The 18710-nt window shown below is 41.2% G+C and overlaps 1 protein-coding gene across 1 annotated transcript in view; it reads left to right on the top strand.

Moving 5' to 3' along the window:
• Positions 1-12191, top strand: part of plppr1 (phospholipid phosphatase related 1) — a 63737-nt gene extending 51546 nt beyond the window's left edge. Inside the window, exons 5-8 of the mRNA XM_007254081.4 lie at positions 3181-3431; positions 5984-6160; positions 7854-7985; positions 11437-12191. Of these exons, the coding sequence (XP_007254143.3) occupies positions 3181-3431; positions 5984-6160; positions 7854-7985; positions 11437-11469 (593 nt within the window). The 3' untranslated portion in view covers positions 11470-12191. The remainder of the gene's footprint in view (positions 1-3180; positions 3432-5983; positions 6161-7853; positions 7986-11436) is intronic.
• Positions 12192-18710: the final 6519 nt, after the last annotated feature.

The raw sequence follows: 18710 nt of genomic DNA, 5'->3' as shown, positions 1-18710 counted from the left end.
TTATCACATCAGAGTACAAATTTTTGCCATTTTTAGCAAAAGAGAAATTCACAATGTTCTCATTTACCATTATATATCTACTAGAGACAGATTATATCTGTCCAGTATCATTTATTTTACTTAAATCCTGGATATATGGAGATATTTGGTAGGGGTGCAGAAAAAAATCGATTTGAATTAGAATCGATTAGAATTGCGATTCTAACATTAAACGATTCAGAATTGAGCGCCGTGCGACAGTAGGCGAGCTCCACGATACAGTTAAAAGGCTTTGCAGGACAGTATGCGAGCTCCGCAGTACAGTTAAAAAGCTCCGCGCGACAGTAGGCGAGCTCCACGGTACAGGTAAAAAGCTCCGCGCGACAGTAGGCGAAAGAATCGGGAAAAAAAACGAATCGTAACCCCAAGAATCAATTCTGAATCGAATTGTGAGATTCCCAAAGATTCATAGCCCTAATATTTGGAGTGCATTATTATTAGTATTATAACATTCTGGATCATTGACTTAAAATTCTTGTATTTTTTATATCTCAGTTAGCTGTGTGCCATATCATATCATATGCAGTAATAAAAATAAATTACAATTTTGGTGCTGTAGTGTGTTCATGAAATTTATTTATTTTTTATTCAGTGTTTTGTCATATTGCCAAGATCGGATCCTAAAGCTGGGTTTGCTGCTATGATTACTTTTGATTACTTTTGATTACTTTTTCAATCAGTCTAATGATGCACTCCCTTTTGAAGTCTAAGTAAAACGGGCTTTGCGTGAACAATCTGAGACAACAGTCTCTCACCAAGAGGTACGCTACCCAAAAGCAGCCTCTAAGAGCCTTATTATGGGGCAGCAGGGGAAGTCCTATCGGGTCACACCTGTAATAATTTACATATCTGCCAGACATGGGTTTTGCAGCAATGAGTGTATACCATCAAAAAGTGTTGGGGGGGGGGGGTGAAAAATCAACTTTCTAGAACAATGTTGATGTTTTTTTTTTTTTTTTTTAGTGTACCTGCACCTCTGAAATTCATCTCAGGTCTGCTGTGAAGAGATCAAACTCCTACAGCATAACTTGACCCTGATGCATAATTCAGGCGAGACTCCAGTAATGGTGTCCTTTGAGGCCTGGTATTGCGATGATATGGACCATTGTATTGAATACTTTTCACTCTGAGCTCGTAGACAATCTCTAAATCTTGGGACGTTGGAGCATTCCTCCTGTCTTTTGTCCTTCTGTCTTTCTCTCTCTCTCTGTTTTTTTTCCGGTCTCTGTCGGTCATAGTTTTCACTTGATGCGCTCATTGCTCATGGGCACCTTTCAAACAATGGGAGGCACCATGAATTACAACACTGTTCTTCCTACCATCTGCAGTTTCACACTGAAGCGAAGCCAGATAGTATCAGTCTGTACATATGCCATCACAAGATGCTGTTTAGAAGCAGACCCACATTTTAATTTTATTCACAGTAAAATGTGCTGAGAATGTAGAAGCCTTTTGTAGTTCTATTACTTTAGACTGTAGTCCTGTATCTGTTTCTCTGTGTAGTTTGATTATCCTCCTTTGACCCTGTTCTTTCATCAGTATTCAGGACCCCACAGGAGAGACCACCGTAGAGCAGATAATATTTGGGTGGTGGGTTATTCTCATTCCTAGCACTGCAGTAACACTGGCACAACACTGGTGTGTTAGTAGAGTGTGTGTTCTGCTAGTTCTAGAGTGAGTGGACCAGACACAGCAGTGCTGTGGAGGTTTTTACCATATTTTTTGCACTATAAGGCGCACTTAAAATCCTTTAATTTTCCCAAAAAATGTCAGTGCAGCTTATAATCCGCTGTGCCTTGTGTATAATTTCCACCAGTCGGGTATAAAGGAGCAGTAAAGCCACTCCGCTGCAGTACAACGTTATACAGGAGTTTAGTTCTCCAGCACCGGGGCTGAAATAGCATTAACATTAGCCGTAAACCGCTATTTCCCCATTCAGAAGGGAGTATTATCGGGCTTTAACCTGCTCCTAACCCCTGGCTAGCACTTCTGGAGCAGAATTAGCATTGCCCTCTTATCGCGCTACCACTTTTGCTGTTTAGAACTAAGTATTATCAGGCTGTAGCCTGCCCCTAACCCCGGCTACCACTGCTGGAGCAGAATAAGCATTACCTGCTAACGGTTAGCTGCTAATGCTAATGTTCCACCAATAGTGCTGGAGAAATTTGGGAATCTAAGCTTACTGTAAATAAACAGAAGTATAGATTAACTGTATAGATTAACATCCAGCACTCTTTTGACTTTTAAAAGAAAGTCTTTTTTATTACAGTTTTGTTTACTTAGCTTAGCTTTACTGAACTTAGTTAGCTACCCCATATACACAGTGGAGTTTATGCAATGGACAGCTCTGCCCAATCCTATTTAATCTCTGTCTTTTGTACTCCTGCCACTTGTTTTTAAGGATGAAAACCGCCCCCTTAGATTTGGGATGATCCTTCATTTACCTGATACAGATATACCTATAGCAGTTCAACAACCTAGCTTTAGGGCATTATATGTCTTCAGAAAGGGGGCAGGTGCTGCAGAAATTAATTTTTATTGTCCATTCCTCAATTCATATGTGATTGGGAGTGGAAATTAGCTTTCATTAGCTTTTTTTTTTATTTTTCCATTACGGGAAATTTAGATAGCTAAGTTACTGAGACAAACTACTAGCAATTATTATTATTATTTTTTTTTGCTTATTATGAAGGAAAGGGCTATAAAACATTGAAACTAAACATAAAGCTGTAGTGATTATCATAGGTTTTAACAAGGAAAAATACTCACATTTGTTTCTTTGGTTGCTTGTGTTGCCATGTTGCCTCCCCCTGTTTTGAGTGTGCCTCTGAAAAATCTCAGTTTGAAGGGTCATGTATCCTTAACACTTCCCCCTCCTCCTTCAGTAGGAAATGGGACACCCTTGTTATGCACACACAAAACAAAAAGTGTATTTTTTTTTTCAGATACTAATTATTCAGTATGATTAATCTAGAATTGCGAAGAACAAAAAAAGGAAAATGTTGGAAAAGATAATGTTCTGCCAGTGCTGCTTTTGTGTTTGTCCTTTCTAAAATCTCTAATCAGATTGCCACTCTGTGTTCTGCACTCTGATTGGTGGGAATGTGCCAGGCTGAAACTTGTTGGCATGCTCTGTTGCAGGTGTCTTCGCATTTGGCCTGTTTGCGACAGACATCTTTGTGAATGCTGGTCAGGTGGTGACGGGCAATCTGGCTCCCTACTTCCTCACCGTCTGCAAGCCAAATTACACAGGCATGGAATGCCGCTTCAACCACCAGTTCATCTCCAACGGCAACATCTGCACGGGGAACCAGGTGGTGGTGGAGAGAGCCAGGAGATCCTTCCCTTCCAAAGACGCTTCACTCAGTGTCTACTCCGCTGTCTATGTCACTGTAAGAATTTGAAATATTTTCCTCTTATTCGTGAAGCATTTTTTCTTCACTTTCATTTTTATTTTTTATAGTCTTTATACTGATGGAATTATGAAGGGGATGAACCGGTATACAGCCCAGCACTACTTTGAATATAAAAAGGAATATATCAAATATGAGCGTAGATGCATGAGGGTGTAGGAAGAGCAGAGATAAAAGGAAAGGTGCATGTAAATCATACGCATCCTGTAACTGGTAGCCAATGTAGCTGATTAAGGAAAGAAAAGGGGTGATGGGAGCAAATCTCTAATTTGTACTGAAGAGGGCAAAGAGTTTTAGAAGGTAAGCCAAAAATCAGAGAACTGCAAAATTCTAACCTCGAGGTAATGACCGCATGAACCGGGATCTCAGCATCTTTAGAGGGAGGCAGAGGGCAGATACTAGCAAATCTGCCAAGACTGAAAAATGCACTTAGACTGAGATTTAAAATGCTAAACAGCTGAGACTAGGGTCGAAAAGGACACAGAGGTTTTGTGCAGTAGAAGGATGGGCTTAGGGTAGAGGTACATTTGCTGTTAACTATGCGTTTGCATACAACCATAACTGCCAAACAAATGAATTACTAATTAAATAATTTGTATGACACTACCGCAAGGTGCAGTACACCCAAAACTTCTAGAGGGCAGTGCAGTAGAAAAAGTTCAACATCTGCTTACTGGTCACTGTGTGATTTGTCCTTGCTGCTATGGATACTGGATGCATAGCTCAAAGACTTATTCACTATATTTTTCAAAAGTATCCATTCTCCTGCATTGCATTTGCTGATGTAAGGCTTGGATGGAGCTCCTCGGCCATATAAACCAGTTCTCTCTCCTCTCTGCTGTTCTTGAGCGAATCTGAAGGCCACAAGAAGCTTGGAGGTCTGTAGTGATAGACTCTGTAGAAAGTTGCTCCTCAGTATCTGTTGATTGTTAGTTAGTTATGAGATTTAATCCATATTTCAGCATAAATAAAGTGAAATTTACTGTATTGCTCTCACTATAAGGCGCACCGGATTATAAAGTGCACTATCAATAAATGTCTATTTTCTGGTCTGTTTTCATTGGGGGGTTTAAAACAAGGAAAGCTATGTAAACAAAATTTTTAATTCCAAAAAAAACAAGAAACAAAAACATTTTCAAGCACTGGATGTTAAACAAATAAACTCTGTTCAGGACCGATATCTGTGTAGAGTGAAGTGCTTCCATTTATTTACAGTAAGCTTAGATTTCCAGATTTCCACTAAGGCTAGCCTAAGTTAGCTAAAGTGGCTAATGCTAAAACTGCTCCAGCAGTGCTAGCCTAGGTTAGCAGCAACCTACAGGCCGAACGATAATATTCACCTCTGAACGACAAAAGTGGCTAATGCTAATACTGCTCCAGTCTCGGTGCTGGAGAACTTCACAGGAACTCCTGTATAACACTGTACTTCAGCATAGTGACTTTACTCCTCCTTTATACCTAATTGGAAAAGTTCATACATAAGGCGCACCGGATTATAAGGCGCACTGATGATTTTTTGAATTTTTGGGCCTTATAGTGTGAAAAATACGGTAGCTACCCTCTTTTACAGTACATCAACAGGCTAAAATTTGTAAATTTGATCATGAGATTTATTTGCGTTAACAAGCAACGCTTTAAATTTGTCAGATTAATTACAAGAATTAACGTGTTAACAGTGACGAGATTGCGATATTTTTGATGGATCAGCCTATCTATCTCTCTGTCTTTCTCTATGTCTCTCTCTGTCGCTCTCTGTCTATCTCTCTATCTCTCTATCTATCTCACAGTGCGTCTTGAAAGTGTTTACAACTATAATCTGATCACCTTAAATACATGGTAATTCCAGGTGTAAACCGACCCAATGAAATCTCTAAATACATACTGTTATACTAGAATGAAAAAACTCTATATACAAGGTTAATGTGAGTGACCATGATGGATAAAATTTTATATATATATGTTCATATTGAATCGATAAATTTGGTTTACATCACTGAGGTTGTTCAGAGTTGTTGACAGTGTAGACGGTGTGTGTGTGAGGTCTGGGAAGGCCGTTGGATTAGTAAGTCTGAGAGTGTGTGGGTGTGTGTTTGTACGTGTGTGTATGTAAGCTGCAGCTGCAGAGTTCGGCATATTCCATTCCTCAGATGAGCCAGCGCTGGGAGGAGGAGGCAATGCACCCCAGTCATGTTAATTCACCAGCTCCACATCAGCATGTTGAGAGAATCAGTGAGTCTGCAGAATGCCCTTGGATTAAAGTGGCGTGGTGTGCCTGGGCTTGGCCCGGTCTCCTTGAGCAGCTGAAGTTTTCTTATTTGCTCCCATCGCTTCCTCCATAATTGGCTTTAATCTCCCCAAGGTTGTGCAAGCTGTGTGTATTTACCTAAGCCCCGTTCTCCAGTCACCTGGCGGGGGGACGCACTCTGTGTGAAATAAATCGGCCTGCCTCTGTCTGATGCATGTGTGTGTGTGTGTGTGTGTGTATCTGTGGTGGATTTTTGTGTGTGTGTGTGTTGACTATCTCCTTTCAGATGTACATCACAAGCACCATCAAGACGAAGAGCAGTCGTCTGGCTAAGCCTGTGCTGTGCTTGGGCACGCTGTGTGCAGCTTTTCTCACCGGCCTCAACCGCGTGTCCGAGTACCGCAACCACTGCTCGGACGTCATCGCCGGATTCATCCTGGGAAGCTCTGTGGCTCTTTTCCTGGTCAGTTTATTTAGGGTTCAAGATCACTGTGTTGTATCTAAACTTTCAGTACACCACCTAGAATAGAAATTGCAGATCTTTGAGCGGGTCAACCCGAGTAGGATGGGTTCCTCTGACTCCTCTGAGTCTTGGTTCCTTCCAAGGGAGTTTTTTCTTGCCACTGTCACACCATAAAAAATGGCATCTCTGTGGTGCTGCTCATAAGAGGCGTGGACCGGTTTTTCCCTGTAAAGCTGCTTTGTGTTGTAAAAAGCGCTATGTAAATAAAATTGACTTGAATTAAAATGAATTTGACATTGTTTACCCATGAAATAAATGGTAAGTGGAAAGTTCCTGCAGGTCTAGAGGATTTTTTTAGTGGATGTGTTTGTTTGTGTTTTTTTTCTATTATTGTTATATAGAGTTATTTATAATTTTTCACCATTTTCTCCAAATTTAGCTAGGCCAATTGTCCCACCCATTCAGCTGTACATTCCCCTTAACTAGTGATGCCACAACACAGATAGGGTCCGACACATGTGAAGTCAGCCACCGCCTCTTTTTGAACTGCTGCTGATGCAGCATTGCCGCTCAGAGGAAAGCGCAGCAACTCTGTTTCAATACATCCGCTCACAGACGACTTGTGCGAATCGAAATCACCCTATGGAGTGGTGAGGTGAAACAGCCCCATCTACCCACCCAAAGAGAGCCAAGACAATTATGCTCTCTCTTTTTTTTTTTAATAAAAATAATAATTATATATGATCAGGATTTGGGTGTGAGTACATACACTTCACAATCATCAGTCTGGTTAAATCAGACCAAAATATGTTTATAATTCTGATATCAAGAGTAATAGAATAAAACTGTTCCTCCAGTAGGGGATGAAAAACAGAATCCGTGAATTCTTACAAAGTACACTTATGACCTTATGTATCTCTTGCATGCTCTGTTTTTTGTGGCACTGTGTTGTCTGTTCTAATTACATAAAGCAGCTTTATTATCTTGTCATGAGCTCTTGGGAAGCTCTGTCTGCTTGTCTGGTTTACTGTGTTACTTCACTAAAGCAAAGGTCAACCTTTCAAAAGGCTTATGAGTCTTCTTTAGTTTTTCCTGTGTTTAAAGTTTTGGGGTTTTTTTTCTTTCCCATTTTTCACCCAATTTGGCTAGCCAATTGTCCCACCCCTTTGTGCGTCCCCATCACCAGTGGTGTTTGCGATCCTAGGAGGGTGACGCATGTGAAGTCATTCAACCTTTTTTCGAGCTGCTGCTGATGCATTATTGCCTCAGCGTCTAGCGAGCTCGGAGGAGAGCACAGCCACTAGGTTCTGATACATCTGCTCACAGACGCCTCGTGCCACCTGGCACCGCTTTTTGAGTCCCCCTCTGGGAGTTGGCAGCTGATGGCAGAGCTACATGTACGGGATTCGAACCAGCAGCCTCCCGCACATAGTGCCAGTGCTTTAGACCGCAGGACCACTCGGCGCCCGCCAATCTGCAGTTCTTTAGCAGTAGTTTGTTATTTAACAAAATATTATTACTAATAGTCAAAAGTAAAGTTACATGGTATTTATGCCATTGTTAAATTATGATTATAAATTATAAAGTGTGCTTAGAGGTTTAGAATACACAATATTTACAGGTTTTGATCAGAGTAAGGGTCAGAAGTCCGTAGATTTCCCCTCATGACTTTAACTTGTGTTCCGCTCTACAGGGACTGTGTGTGGTGAATAACTTCAGAGGAGCCCACTCGACTCCTGCTAAACAGAAGACGGAGGATTACCGTGGCCTCCCGCTGATGACGTTTCCCCGCGTGGAGAGTCCTCTTGAGACCCTCAGCGCACAGGTACATCCTCCAGCACACTCACACTCCTCATATATATATATACACATATTCCTATGACCATCTGCTGAACACTGTTAAAAGTACAAGTTCTTTGAGAGACTTTTATTTATTTTTTATTTTTTATTTTTTTTGGAAAACTATGCAAGAACTCCTTAAACAGCCACTAAACTCTAAACCATATATTTTCATTGATAGCTGAAATGTGTTGCTCTGAAGTTGTAAAACATACCGCTGCTGCTTACATATTTTATTAACATTTCCTAACCTTTAAAAAAATGCTTCTATTGTGGTCATTTCTGCCTCTGCAGCGCCCTCTCAGGATTAACTGTGCTATAGGCGAGAATGGTGACATCCAACTGTCTGTGTCTCACCACTATCAGAGGCACACTGCTCATCCCAATCAGATCTCCCTTCTGCCCCGCCCCTAAACCCATACATCACCCAGTGCCCCTTGCTAACTACTCCTCCCATTTTTCACATTTGAGCTAAGGGTGGAGTCACCTAAAACCAGGGGGTTTAGTTACCCTTTAAAGTGCTTTAAGAATATGTAGGAAGTGTTTTTTTTTTTTGTTTGTTTTTTTTTTTAGCAAAAAAATCTTCAATTCTGCATCTCAAACTTTCTCATTGTCCATCAAAGCGCTTTAAAGCGTTTCTCCATCGTTTCACATTTAAGAAACCTTAAATATTTCTTGAGGAACTTTGTTCTTTCTTCTTTTTTTTTTTTTAAAGTGTGTGTAATGGCTTAAATTTGTCTCTCACTCTCTCTGTGGATGATCTTTCAAATCCTCCACATTCACATCCACATTATCTCCTAGACTGTTAGCTAAGCTATCATGATGTCCAAAAGGGCTTGCTCGAGTTCTCTGCATGGCAGGTGGTGGGTGGATGTGGATGCGGATATGGCGCTTATAGTTATAAGATTATTTGTCATGCGTCATGTGTTATGAAAGGCTCCTCAGCCTAGTCTTTTATAGTATATAAGTGTATCCACTAGACGTTGCTCTGTCTCTTTGGTCTATTATTATCATCGTTTGTACAGCAGCTTTTATATTTAGTCTAAATGGACGCATTTTGGATGCAATGATAAATTTATTTTTTTAGTTTACGTATCTTATTTGCTATGGAATTTTAAAGCTTTTAATTTTGTAATGTTCACTCAGATTTCATGCTAAGCTTGTCTATGCCAGTGTGTGTGTGTAATAGTTACTTTTCCTTAAAGCACAGCGTCAGGGCTATGCAACTGCGCAGATATTGCTCCCAGTTTCTGTCTGCTCCAGCACCAGCAGGTTGCCATTTATTTCTTTTAGAAAATCTGGACAGGAGGAGGGAACTGAGGTCTGCATTTTTATCATATACAGCAGGGAAATACAATGCTTCTTTTCCAAATTGATTTTGACATCCTGTGCAGGAGGGAAAATCCAGCCAGACAGCTCAATTGACAGGGAGCCAGCAAAAACAGCCCTTCTGCTTTAACAGGCCGTGCTGCAGGCTGGCCCAGAGAATCCCTCTGCACTTCTTTCCCCACAAATGTGAACGACACAAACCCATCAGTCCAGCACAGTTTGGGATAAGCCGTTAAAGACAATGCCCCGTACAATGAAACAACTCAGTGTGTGAGTCTGGAAACACACAGACAGACAGGCAGGCAGGAATCAGGCCTGTCAGGGGTTTTTATGAGGATGAGCGAGAGGAGCGAAAGCGTTGATTGAAGAGGAAATGGGCTTGAAATAGACGAGGCCTCATCTCCCCTCAGATCACTCACCCTTTCTCTCTGCATTCCCATGTTTTGGCTGTTTTGTGGGGGGTTTTATTTGTCTTGATTGAAGTATAATCATTCTTTGGGGCATTTTGGGGTATTTGTTGAGCTGTTTATGAGGAGCTTTCCCTTCCTGTCTAAAGAAATGGCAACATTTACAATGCTGCATAGGCCTGTTACAATAACGTGTATGTTTATTATATATCGTACCAGAGATTATGATGATGAATTATATAACTAATATTTTAAGACAGTTTGATGCAACTGATTTATATTATAGAGGGTTTATATGTTCATGAAAAAACTGAAAAAGTAATGGAATTTGGGGATTTCCAGGCCTGGATAACAGGGTTCCCACGGGTTCCTGAAAAAAAGTCTTAAAATGTCTTAAATTAAAATCTGGATAATTAAGGTCTTAAATTGTCTTTAATTTACTGTAAATGTGCTGTAGGTATTAAGTTTTTAGATGGTGCGTTTAATGCCGGTGGTAAAGCACATACTATTATTAGCGGTGAGTTACCAGGGAGAGAACTAAGGTTAGCAGAGAGCTATCTAACATCAGCTGCGAGCTAGGTAAGGTTACTGGAGCGAGAACTTAGGTTAGCAGATAGCTAGCTAACGTTAGCAGCAAGCTAGCTAACCTAACTGGGGAGAGAACTAAGGGTAGCGTAGAGCTAGCTATCATTAGCCGAGTGCTAGCTACCATTACTGTGGAGAGAACTAAGGTTAGCAGATAGTTAGCTAACATTAGCTGCGAGCTAGCTAACATTACCGGCAAGAGAACTAGAGTTAGCAGAGAGCTAGCTAACATTAGCATTGAGCTGCACTCAGCAATAAAACAAGCAGGACTTACTAGTGCATCTCAAAAAAATGTGAATATCACTGAAAAATCACTTTGTCAGTAATTCAGTTTAAATTGTGAAACTCCTGTATTATATAAATGTAATTTAAGCTTTTTTTTATTTTATTGTTGATTATATGATTATGGCTGACAGCCAATGAAAACCCAAAAATCAGTATCTGAGAAAATTGTAATATTATATAAGACCAATTGGTACTTTTGGCAGGGTGGGCAGTGTGCCAAGTCCTGCTGGAAAATGAAATCCCCATCTCCATAAAAGTTGTCAGCAGAGAGAAGCATGAAGTGCTTCAGTAAGATTTTGCAGGAAAACACTGCACTGACTTTAGACTTGATAATAAAACACAGTGGATCAACACCAGCAGATAATTACATGTCTCTCCAAATCATCACTGATCATCAGTAAATTTTACATTTAATTTGTAAATCAAGGGATCAGAGTCTGGAGGAAGAGTGGAGAGACACACAGTTCAAGCTGCTTGAGGTCTAGTGTGAAGTTTCCACCGATCAGTGATGGTTTGGAGAGACATGTCATCTTCTGGTGTTGATCCACTGTGATAATGTATTGTAATGTAATGTAATGTAATATGTTTATGTGCAGTCTCACTGGTTACTGCTTACCACCACACATAACATACTGTGGAGTCATGTTTTTTGTGTAAATAGATTTTATATATAGTTACAACAAATATTTCCTGGCACTTCTAATAATTTCCCAGCTGTGGGATCTTCTCTTAAAATGGTTTATTGTATTGTATGAGTCATTAATGTAATTATCATGACATGCCGAATCACATGGCTCTGAATCCAGTCTTTCTTTTTTGTCCTTCTTTCAGAACCATTCGGCGTCAATGACTGAGGTCACTTGACTAAGGGGGCAGCACCGGGTCACCTTCGCTTCACCTCAACACTTCTAGGCACAAGATGTTTTTGTACTGTCGCATACTGTATAAAAAAAAGAAAAGAAATGAAGAAATAATAGTATTATGTTGTTCCGAGTTCTAGGCAGATGTTTTGTACATTTTGTAAAAGACAGTGCTGTAGCTTCTTCCCCTTCTGTTATCTTCTCTGATCGATCGAACGGTTGGTCACATGTCAGGAGTTCCACCTTTCTTGTCATGTTTTACATCACAAATTATGTCAGATACTGTCTATATATATGATGTTATTGAAATATCGATGTTGTTCTGTGGTATTTGTACAAAGGATTTTATTTTATGCTGATTTCTTTTCCTGTAAATTTTTTGAACAAAGATCATGTTTTTGTATTATTTTTGTTATCTGTATAAAACATTTTGATCAACTTTGCCTGCTGTTTTTCCAGGAATGTTTTTGGTATTCCTATTTTTTGATGTAAGATATTTAAAAGAAAAAAAGAAAAGAAAAGAAGACACATTAAGTTGTGGCACATTTGATTTTCCAACGGCATCTTTGGAATGCCATTATTTCAGCATGGAAGTACACAGAACTGTTTGGCAAACTATTCCATTATTTCTGAATTGTATATGATTTCCTCTTTGAGGTTTGCGTTTCTTTTGAAATGCTGCATATATTTTTGATTTGTCTGTCAAATAAATAGTCTGTAGCTGAACTCCTGTGTGTGGTGTGGCTCTGATTGATAAAATAGCAGATTGATATATGTGCATACATAGATATTAACTGTTCTAGTCCTCCAGGATTTCATGTAGTGGCTTTTGACTCCACAGCAAAATGCCAAAAATCTTTTGCCACAGCACATGGATGCCAAAGAAAACTCTGCACTGACCTGTGGGGTATGAATAGTATGAATGTGGATCCTCTTACAATTGTCCATGTAAACCAAAAAGAAATGCAAGTCATTACCACTCACAGCTTCACAAGATGTTACCTCACAACTTATACAGGTGTTGTGATCCCAAGCTGTCACTTAGTGATCACTATTACTATCCTATTTTCTGGCACAACAGTGTATTTGTTCTAGACTAGCTTTAAGGCCAATTGTATGTACAAGGTTTATAGTTTACACTATATGGATACAAGTATTTGGATGGATAAGTATTTGGGACACTGGTTCGTTCTTTTTTTATTTATTTATTTATTTTTTACCCAAAATAAGGTATCTTAACAAAAGCACTTCTCCTGTTTCTACTGCCCAGGGAGGTCTTTCTTCAACTCTCCGGAGCAGGTAGAGAGGCAGTGAGGGTTTATATACGGTGGAGAGTGGGCGGAGTAAGGGCGTAATTCAATCTCCCAAAATTAAGTTATATTCATAACTCCACAAAAATGTTCTAATTGAACACTATTTACTCTTATTTGTATCTTTAAATTGGTCTAAATGTAGTGCTACTTCTGAGTAGACATTTGCTAGTCCAAACAGCAACATTGACAACAAGAGCTTGGAGAGTATGACCAAAAGTGGTGTTTTGAGGCTGGAAGGTCAAAAAACAACACAAGACAAGAAAAAAAAATGTGTATATATATGGATATGGATAGATAAGTCCCTCTAATAGCCTCCTCTGGTGCATATGGCGTCAGCCACCACCTCTTTTCCAACTGCACAAGTTCAACATCAGTGGGTACTCAACACGTTCAGAGAAAAACGACAGATCCCCAGCTCTGGTACATCTACTGACCGACATTTCAGTGGGAGTGATTGGGAGGCCAGTTGTGATCTCTCTGACTCCAGCTGCTGATGCTGAAGCCATTTAGCCAAATTGTCAATACTACTCTACAGGAACTAGACAAAGTAGCTAAATGCATGTATTTTTAAAGGCAGTTTATAGTGTATGTACAGGGGTTGGACAATGAAACTGAAACACCTGGTTTTAGACCACAATAATTTATTGTCCCGACGGACAGTTCTGGTGCAAACAGGAGAGTTGAGGTGCACATTGAATTCTGCCGTGATTTGATCAGCCGTGGTTTTATGTTTTTTGGATACAATCCGGGTTAGCACCCGAACATTCCTCTCAGACAGCTTCCTCTTACAGCGTCCACAGTTAATCCTGTTGGATGTGGTTGGTCCTTCTTGGTGGTATGCTGACTACCCTGGATACCGTGGCTCTTGATGCATCACAAAGACTTGCTGTCTTTACATTACATTACATTACATTTGGCAGACGCTTTTGTCCAAAGCGACTTACAATAGTCAAGTACAATGTAAAATAAGTTTAAAGGTAAAAACAACTTTGGATAGGGATAAAAGGAGGTCAAAGGGGAATAATAGGATAGAGGAGTGAAGGAGGGGAAGAAGGAAATGAGGTTAGAAGTAGTTAGTGTGTTAGAGGTGTTAAGAGAGTAAGTGCTCTTTGAAGAGCTCTGTCTTCAGGAGTTTCTTAAAGATAGCGAGAGATTCTCCTGATCTGGTAGTGGAAGGTAGTTTGTTCCACCATTGGGGAACTCTGTATGAGAACAGTCTGGATTGCTTTGTGTGAATGTTTGCCAATGGAGCTCAATGAGCAGCGGGGTGACATGTGCCCGTTTTGGCTGGTTGAAGACCAGACGTGCTGCTGCGTTCTGGATCATCTGGAGTGGTTTTACTACACAGGCCGGGAGGCCAGTTAGTACGGCATTGCAGTAGTCGAGGCGTGAGATGACGACCGCTTGCACCAGGAGTTGGGTGGCCTGTTGCGTCAAGAAAGGTCTAATTTTTCGGATGTTATAGAGCGCAAAGCGGCAGGACCGAGCAACTGAGGCCACATGGTGCGTGAAGGAGAGTTGGTCATCAACCAGAACACCCAGGTTCCTAGCAACCTTTGTCGGTGAGAGAGAGAGAGTCGATACTTATAGAGAAGTTGTGTTGAAAAGATGGTTTTGCTGGTATAACCAGAAGTTCAGTCTTTGAGAGATTTAATTGAAGGTGATGCTCCTTCATCCATGAGGATATGTCAGAGAGACACTGCGATATCCGTGCAGAGATTGAGTGATCTTCAGGTGAGAACGACAGGTATAGCTGGGTGTCATCAGCAAAGCAATGGTAGGAAAATCCGTGTGAGCGGACAACCTGACCAAGAGAGGTGGTGTATATGGAGAAGAGAAGGGGTCCCAGTACCGAACCTTGGGGAACCCCAGTGGATAAGGAGCGGGCTGAGGACAGCTGTCCTTGCCACGACACCTTGAACGAGCGCCCAGTGAGGTACGATCTGAACCATGACAGCACATTGTCTGCGATCCCCATGTTTGAGAGTATAGTTAGGAGGAAGTCATGGTTGACTGTGTCAAATGCGGCCGAGAGGTCCAGCAGAATGAGCATTGAGGACTGACCTGCAGCTCTGGCAGTTTTCAACGCTTCAGTCACAGACAACAGAGCCGTCTCGGTAGAGTGTCCTTTTTTAAACCCAGATTGGTTCTGGTCCAGAAGGTCATTCTGGGAGAGGAAGCCAGAGACCTGATTTAAAACTGCTCTTTCTAGTGTTTTAGAGAGAAAGGGTAGCAGTGAGACTGGTCTGTAGTTGGGCGGGGTTGAGAGAAGGCTTTTTAAGCAGTGGTGTCACGTGTGCTTGTTTTAAAGCAGTCGGGAATACACCAGAAGTTAAAGAGGCATTGATCGTGTGAGTGATAGCCGGAATGATTGCAGGTGCGATAGTTTGCAGTAGGTTTGAAGGAATTGGGTCAAGCGGACACGTAGTAGGACGGCTACGTGTTAGGAGAGCCAGTGTCTCGTTCTCAGTGAGAGGAGTGAACGAGGAGAAAGCAACGCCTTCGGTGGAGGGACACCGGGCAGTAGAGGATGTAGTAGGACTGCTACATTGTGCATCAGTAAACTGGTTGCTGATGGCCGCCACTTTGCCAGTAAAGAATGAGGCAAGTGTTTCAGCCGTAAGGCATGTAGCCGGAGGAGGAGGCGGAGGGTTGAGTAGTGATTTAAATGTAGCAAATAGTTTCCGGGAGTCTGTGAGAGAGCAGAATTTATTGTGATAAAATTCAGCTTTAGCAGTAGTGAGGTTGGCTGAAAAAGAAGCCAGGAGCAGTTGGTAATTTTTTAGGTCTGCTTGTTTTTTGTTTTTTTTGCCATTTTCTTTCGGCAGCTCGGAGTTTGGAGCGTAGTTCCCTGAGTGTGTCATTTTTAAGCCATGGCTGCGGTTTGTTTGAGCTAATGGCTCGAGATGTAAGAGGACAGAGGTTGTCCAAACAGGAGCTTAGTGTGGAGCAGAGAGTGTCAGTGGCATCATTTACATTGAGTGATGAAAATGAGCCTGGTGGAGGCATATTGTCTGTCACCAGCGAGGAGTACTGGTCTGCTGAGAGATCTCGAAGATTTCGGCGGAACGAGACCATAGTAGGAGTAGCTGTGGGTTTATTTGAAATATGAACATTGAGTTTCATAAAGTAGTGATCTGAGACGTGCAAAGGAGTGACAGTTAGAGAGTCGGTGTCACAGTTACGAGTGAAGATCAGGTCTAGATGTTTGCCAGCTTTATGTGTTGGAGGGCTGGGGACCTGCTCCAGTTCGAAAGACTGCATGAGGGATAGGAAGTCTGTGAAGCTGGTACTGTCATGGTGGATGTTCATATCCCCTAGAATGAGCATGGGACAATCTTGCTCAGGGATAGAAGACAGTAGCATGTCAAGTTCATGCGTGAATTCACCCATTTGTCCAGGAGGACGGTAATGAACAATAATGGCAAGTTTTGCTGGAGTATTAACCAGATGGCATGATACTCAAATGTATTGAATGTGTTTGCCGGTAATAGTGGAGTATGTTTTAAGCCATTAGCGATTAATAGGCCCATTCCACCTCCTCGTCCAGAGAGACGAGAAGTGTGGGAGAAGGAATAATAATTGGAAAGAGCCGCCGGAGTAGCAGTATTTTCAGGTTTGATCCAAGTTTCAGTCAGTGCCAGCAGTTGTAATGACTGATGATTCGCATAAGAGGCGATAAAGTCTGCTTTATTAACAGCCGACTGGCAGTTGCATAGCCCAACAGAGAATGAGGTAGTAGTGGGCGTGGTTTGTTTTAGTGGACGCAGGTTAGTATGATCCTTGGTCACAGATGCACCAGCAAGACGTGCACCAACAATTTGTCTTCTTTTGAACTCTGGTGTGTCACCCATAATGTTGTGTGCATTGCAATATTTTGAGCAAAACTGTGCTCTTACCCTGCTAACTGAACCTTCACACTCTGCTCTTACTGGTGCAATAATGTGCAATCAATGAAGATTGAACACCAGGCTGCTCCAATTTAGCCATGAAACCTCCCACACTAAAATGACAGGTGTTACAGTTTCATTGTCCAACCCCTGTATTAAAGCATACTAAGGTGTTATATTACTACTATATCACTACTGTATTTATTTGCACAGCATGTTCTCATCTAAGACTAAGGACTAGTAAATATGTCAGGGCTCTGCATGAGCTGCATTGTTTTTACGGCTGAAGGTGCGTGGGCTGTGAGCCGTAAGCTACCTGATGCTGAAGTTGGGTGGACGTTTGGCGTGTCATCAATGATTTTTCAGGTTGCTGTGGAGCTTAAATGCAGATTTTCTCTGTTTATATCTGGTTTTCAAACCCACTACTCTTTCAAACTGCCTGCTATCAGAGTCGGTGACCGTCTGAGACGTACACGTTTGTGTGATTGCTTCTTCGCCGAGAGTGGGTACAGAAAGCAGATGAACGGCTGAAGTCAGACGGGGCTGCTTGTTAACTGCAGATAAGATTTTTTATGTCATTGTGTGCTTCTGCTTTCTGTGCTGTACAGGATTGTAAATGGCTTTTATGTGTCAGCAGAGCCTACAAGCTAAAGGCCTAATGGGCCCAATGTCCTTTGCAGTCCTCTATTCCAGCACCTTACAGGCTTACTAATGAGCACAAACTGCTTAGCAATAAACACAAACCTTGTTCTGCAGTTTCTCTCCTTTAACAGATTTCCAGCTCTGAGACCTGATTCCCATCATTTGCAGATAATCAAGTCTTTACTGGTGTCTTCAGGACGGTGGGTAAGTAACGCTAGGAATGAAACACAGCAGTGCAAGAGACAAGTCTAGCTGAAAGTCAGGGGAAAACAGGGTTATCTTATTGTGGATGACTTGGAAATGTCCACACATACTGTTTGTATAAGTTGTGAGGTATTATCTTGTGAGTGAGGCTAAACACTGCTTGCATGCTTGTCACAGTAAAACTTTAAATTTCAAGGCAAATTACTGCACTAAAATGTAGAGTTTTGTTTTTCTTTATTTTGTATTTATTTTTTTATTTCCCTCTTTGTGTCCGACTGCTCATTTGCAGCTCATTTGGGCAGTTAATCGGACAATGCTTCACCTCTCACGAAACACGATGAAGCTAAAATTCAGATCCAGAAATTCAGTCGTATTCGACCAGGTCCGGTGTTCCGTCGAGTTGTGCTACTATGTCAAACAGTGCTACCCTAGTAGTATTTAACTTTTAAAAAGGTAAAAATACACAAATATTAGGCACCATATTATTAAATGCTCCCTGCAAAACCATAGGTATGATAGGTGGATAGGCAAAATCTCTGTATCATCAATTTCTGAAGTTAAAAAAAAAAGTTACGGTCATATACGTGACTATAAACCATATTGTATTTTTTTAATAGTTTTATAATTCATTATTATTTTTTACTTTTTTATTGCTAATTTTAACTGTTATTTACATTTTTTTTAAATATTCAAGCAGGTTGTTTAATGCTCCCAATAAAAACATAAGGAATTATAATGAAAAACATGAAAACATCAAAAAAAAAATGTTAGTTGGCGTAAAGAAGCGCATATCGATGGGTAGCATAACTCGACAGAACATCGGCTCAAAATCAGGCTAAAACCACACAGTGTCCTCCTGGCCTAACACAGCTTACATGGTCTGGATTGATTGATTGATTTAGAACAGGGGTCACTAATAGGCGGACCGCGGTCCGGGTCCGGACCCAGACTTTGTCCAATGCGAACCCAAACCGATAAACTACTGAGAAGGATTTAATTCTGACAGTGTTCATTTGAAGCAGCGGATTTCTTGCCTTTATGGTTTACGTGCTTTATTGCGGTGCAGTGAACTCACAGACCAATCACAGTGCTGTAAGATCACCAAACGCTCTCCTCTGCCAATCAGATCTGTGCAGATGCGGGAGAGCGGGGGAGCACACACAGGCGAAGCAGGCAGTGAGAAGTTGCAGTTGGAG

The sequence above is a fragment of the Astyanax mexicanus genome, chromosome 20, assembly GCF_023375975.1.
Source record: "Astyanax mexicanus isolate ESR-SI-001 chromosome 20, AstMex3_surface, whole genome shotgun sequence".
NCBI classification, from domain to species: domain Eukaryota; kingdom Metazoa; phylum Chordata; class Actinopteri; order Characiformes; family Acestrorhamphidae; genus Astyanax; species Astyanax mexicanus.
Note: the sequence above shows the minus strand (reverse complement) of the source record. Positions and strands in the feature narration are given on the sequence as shown.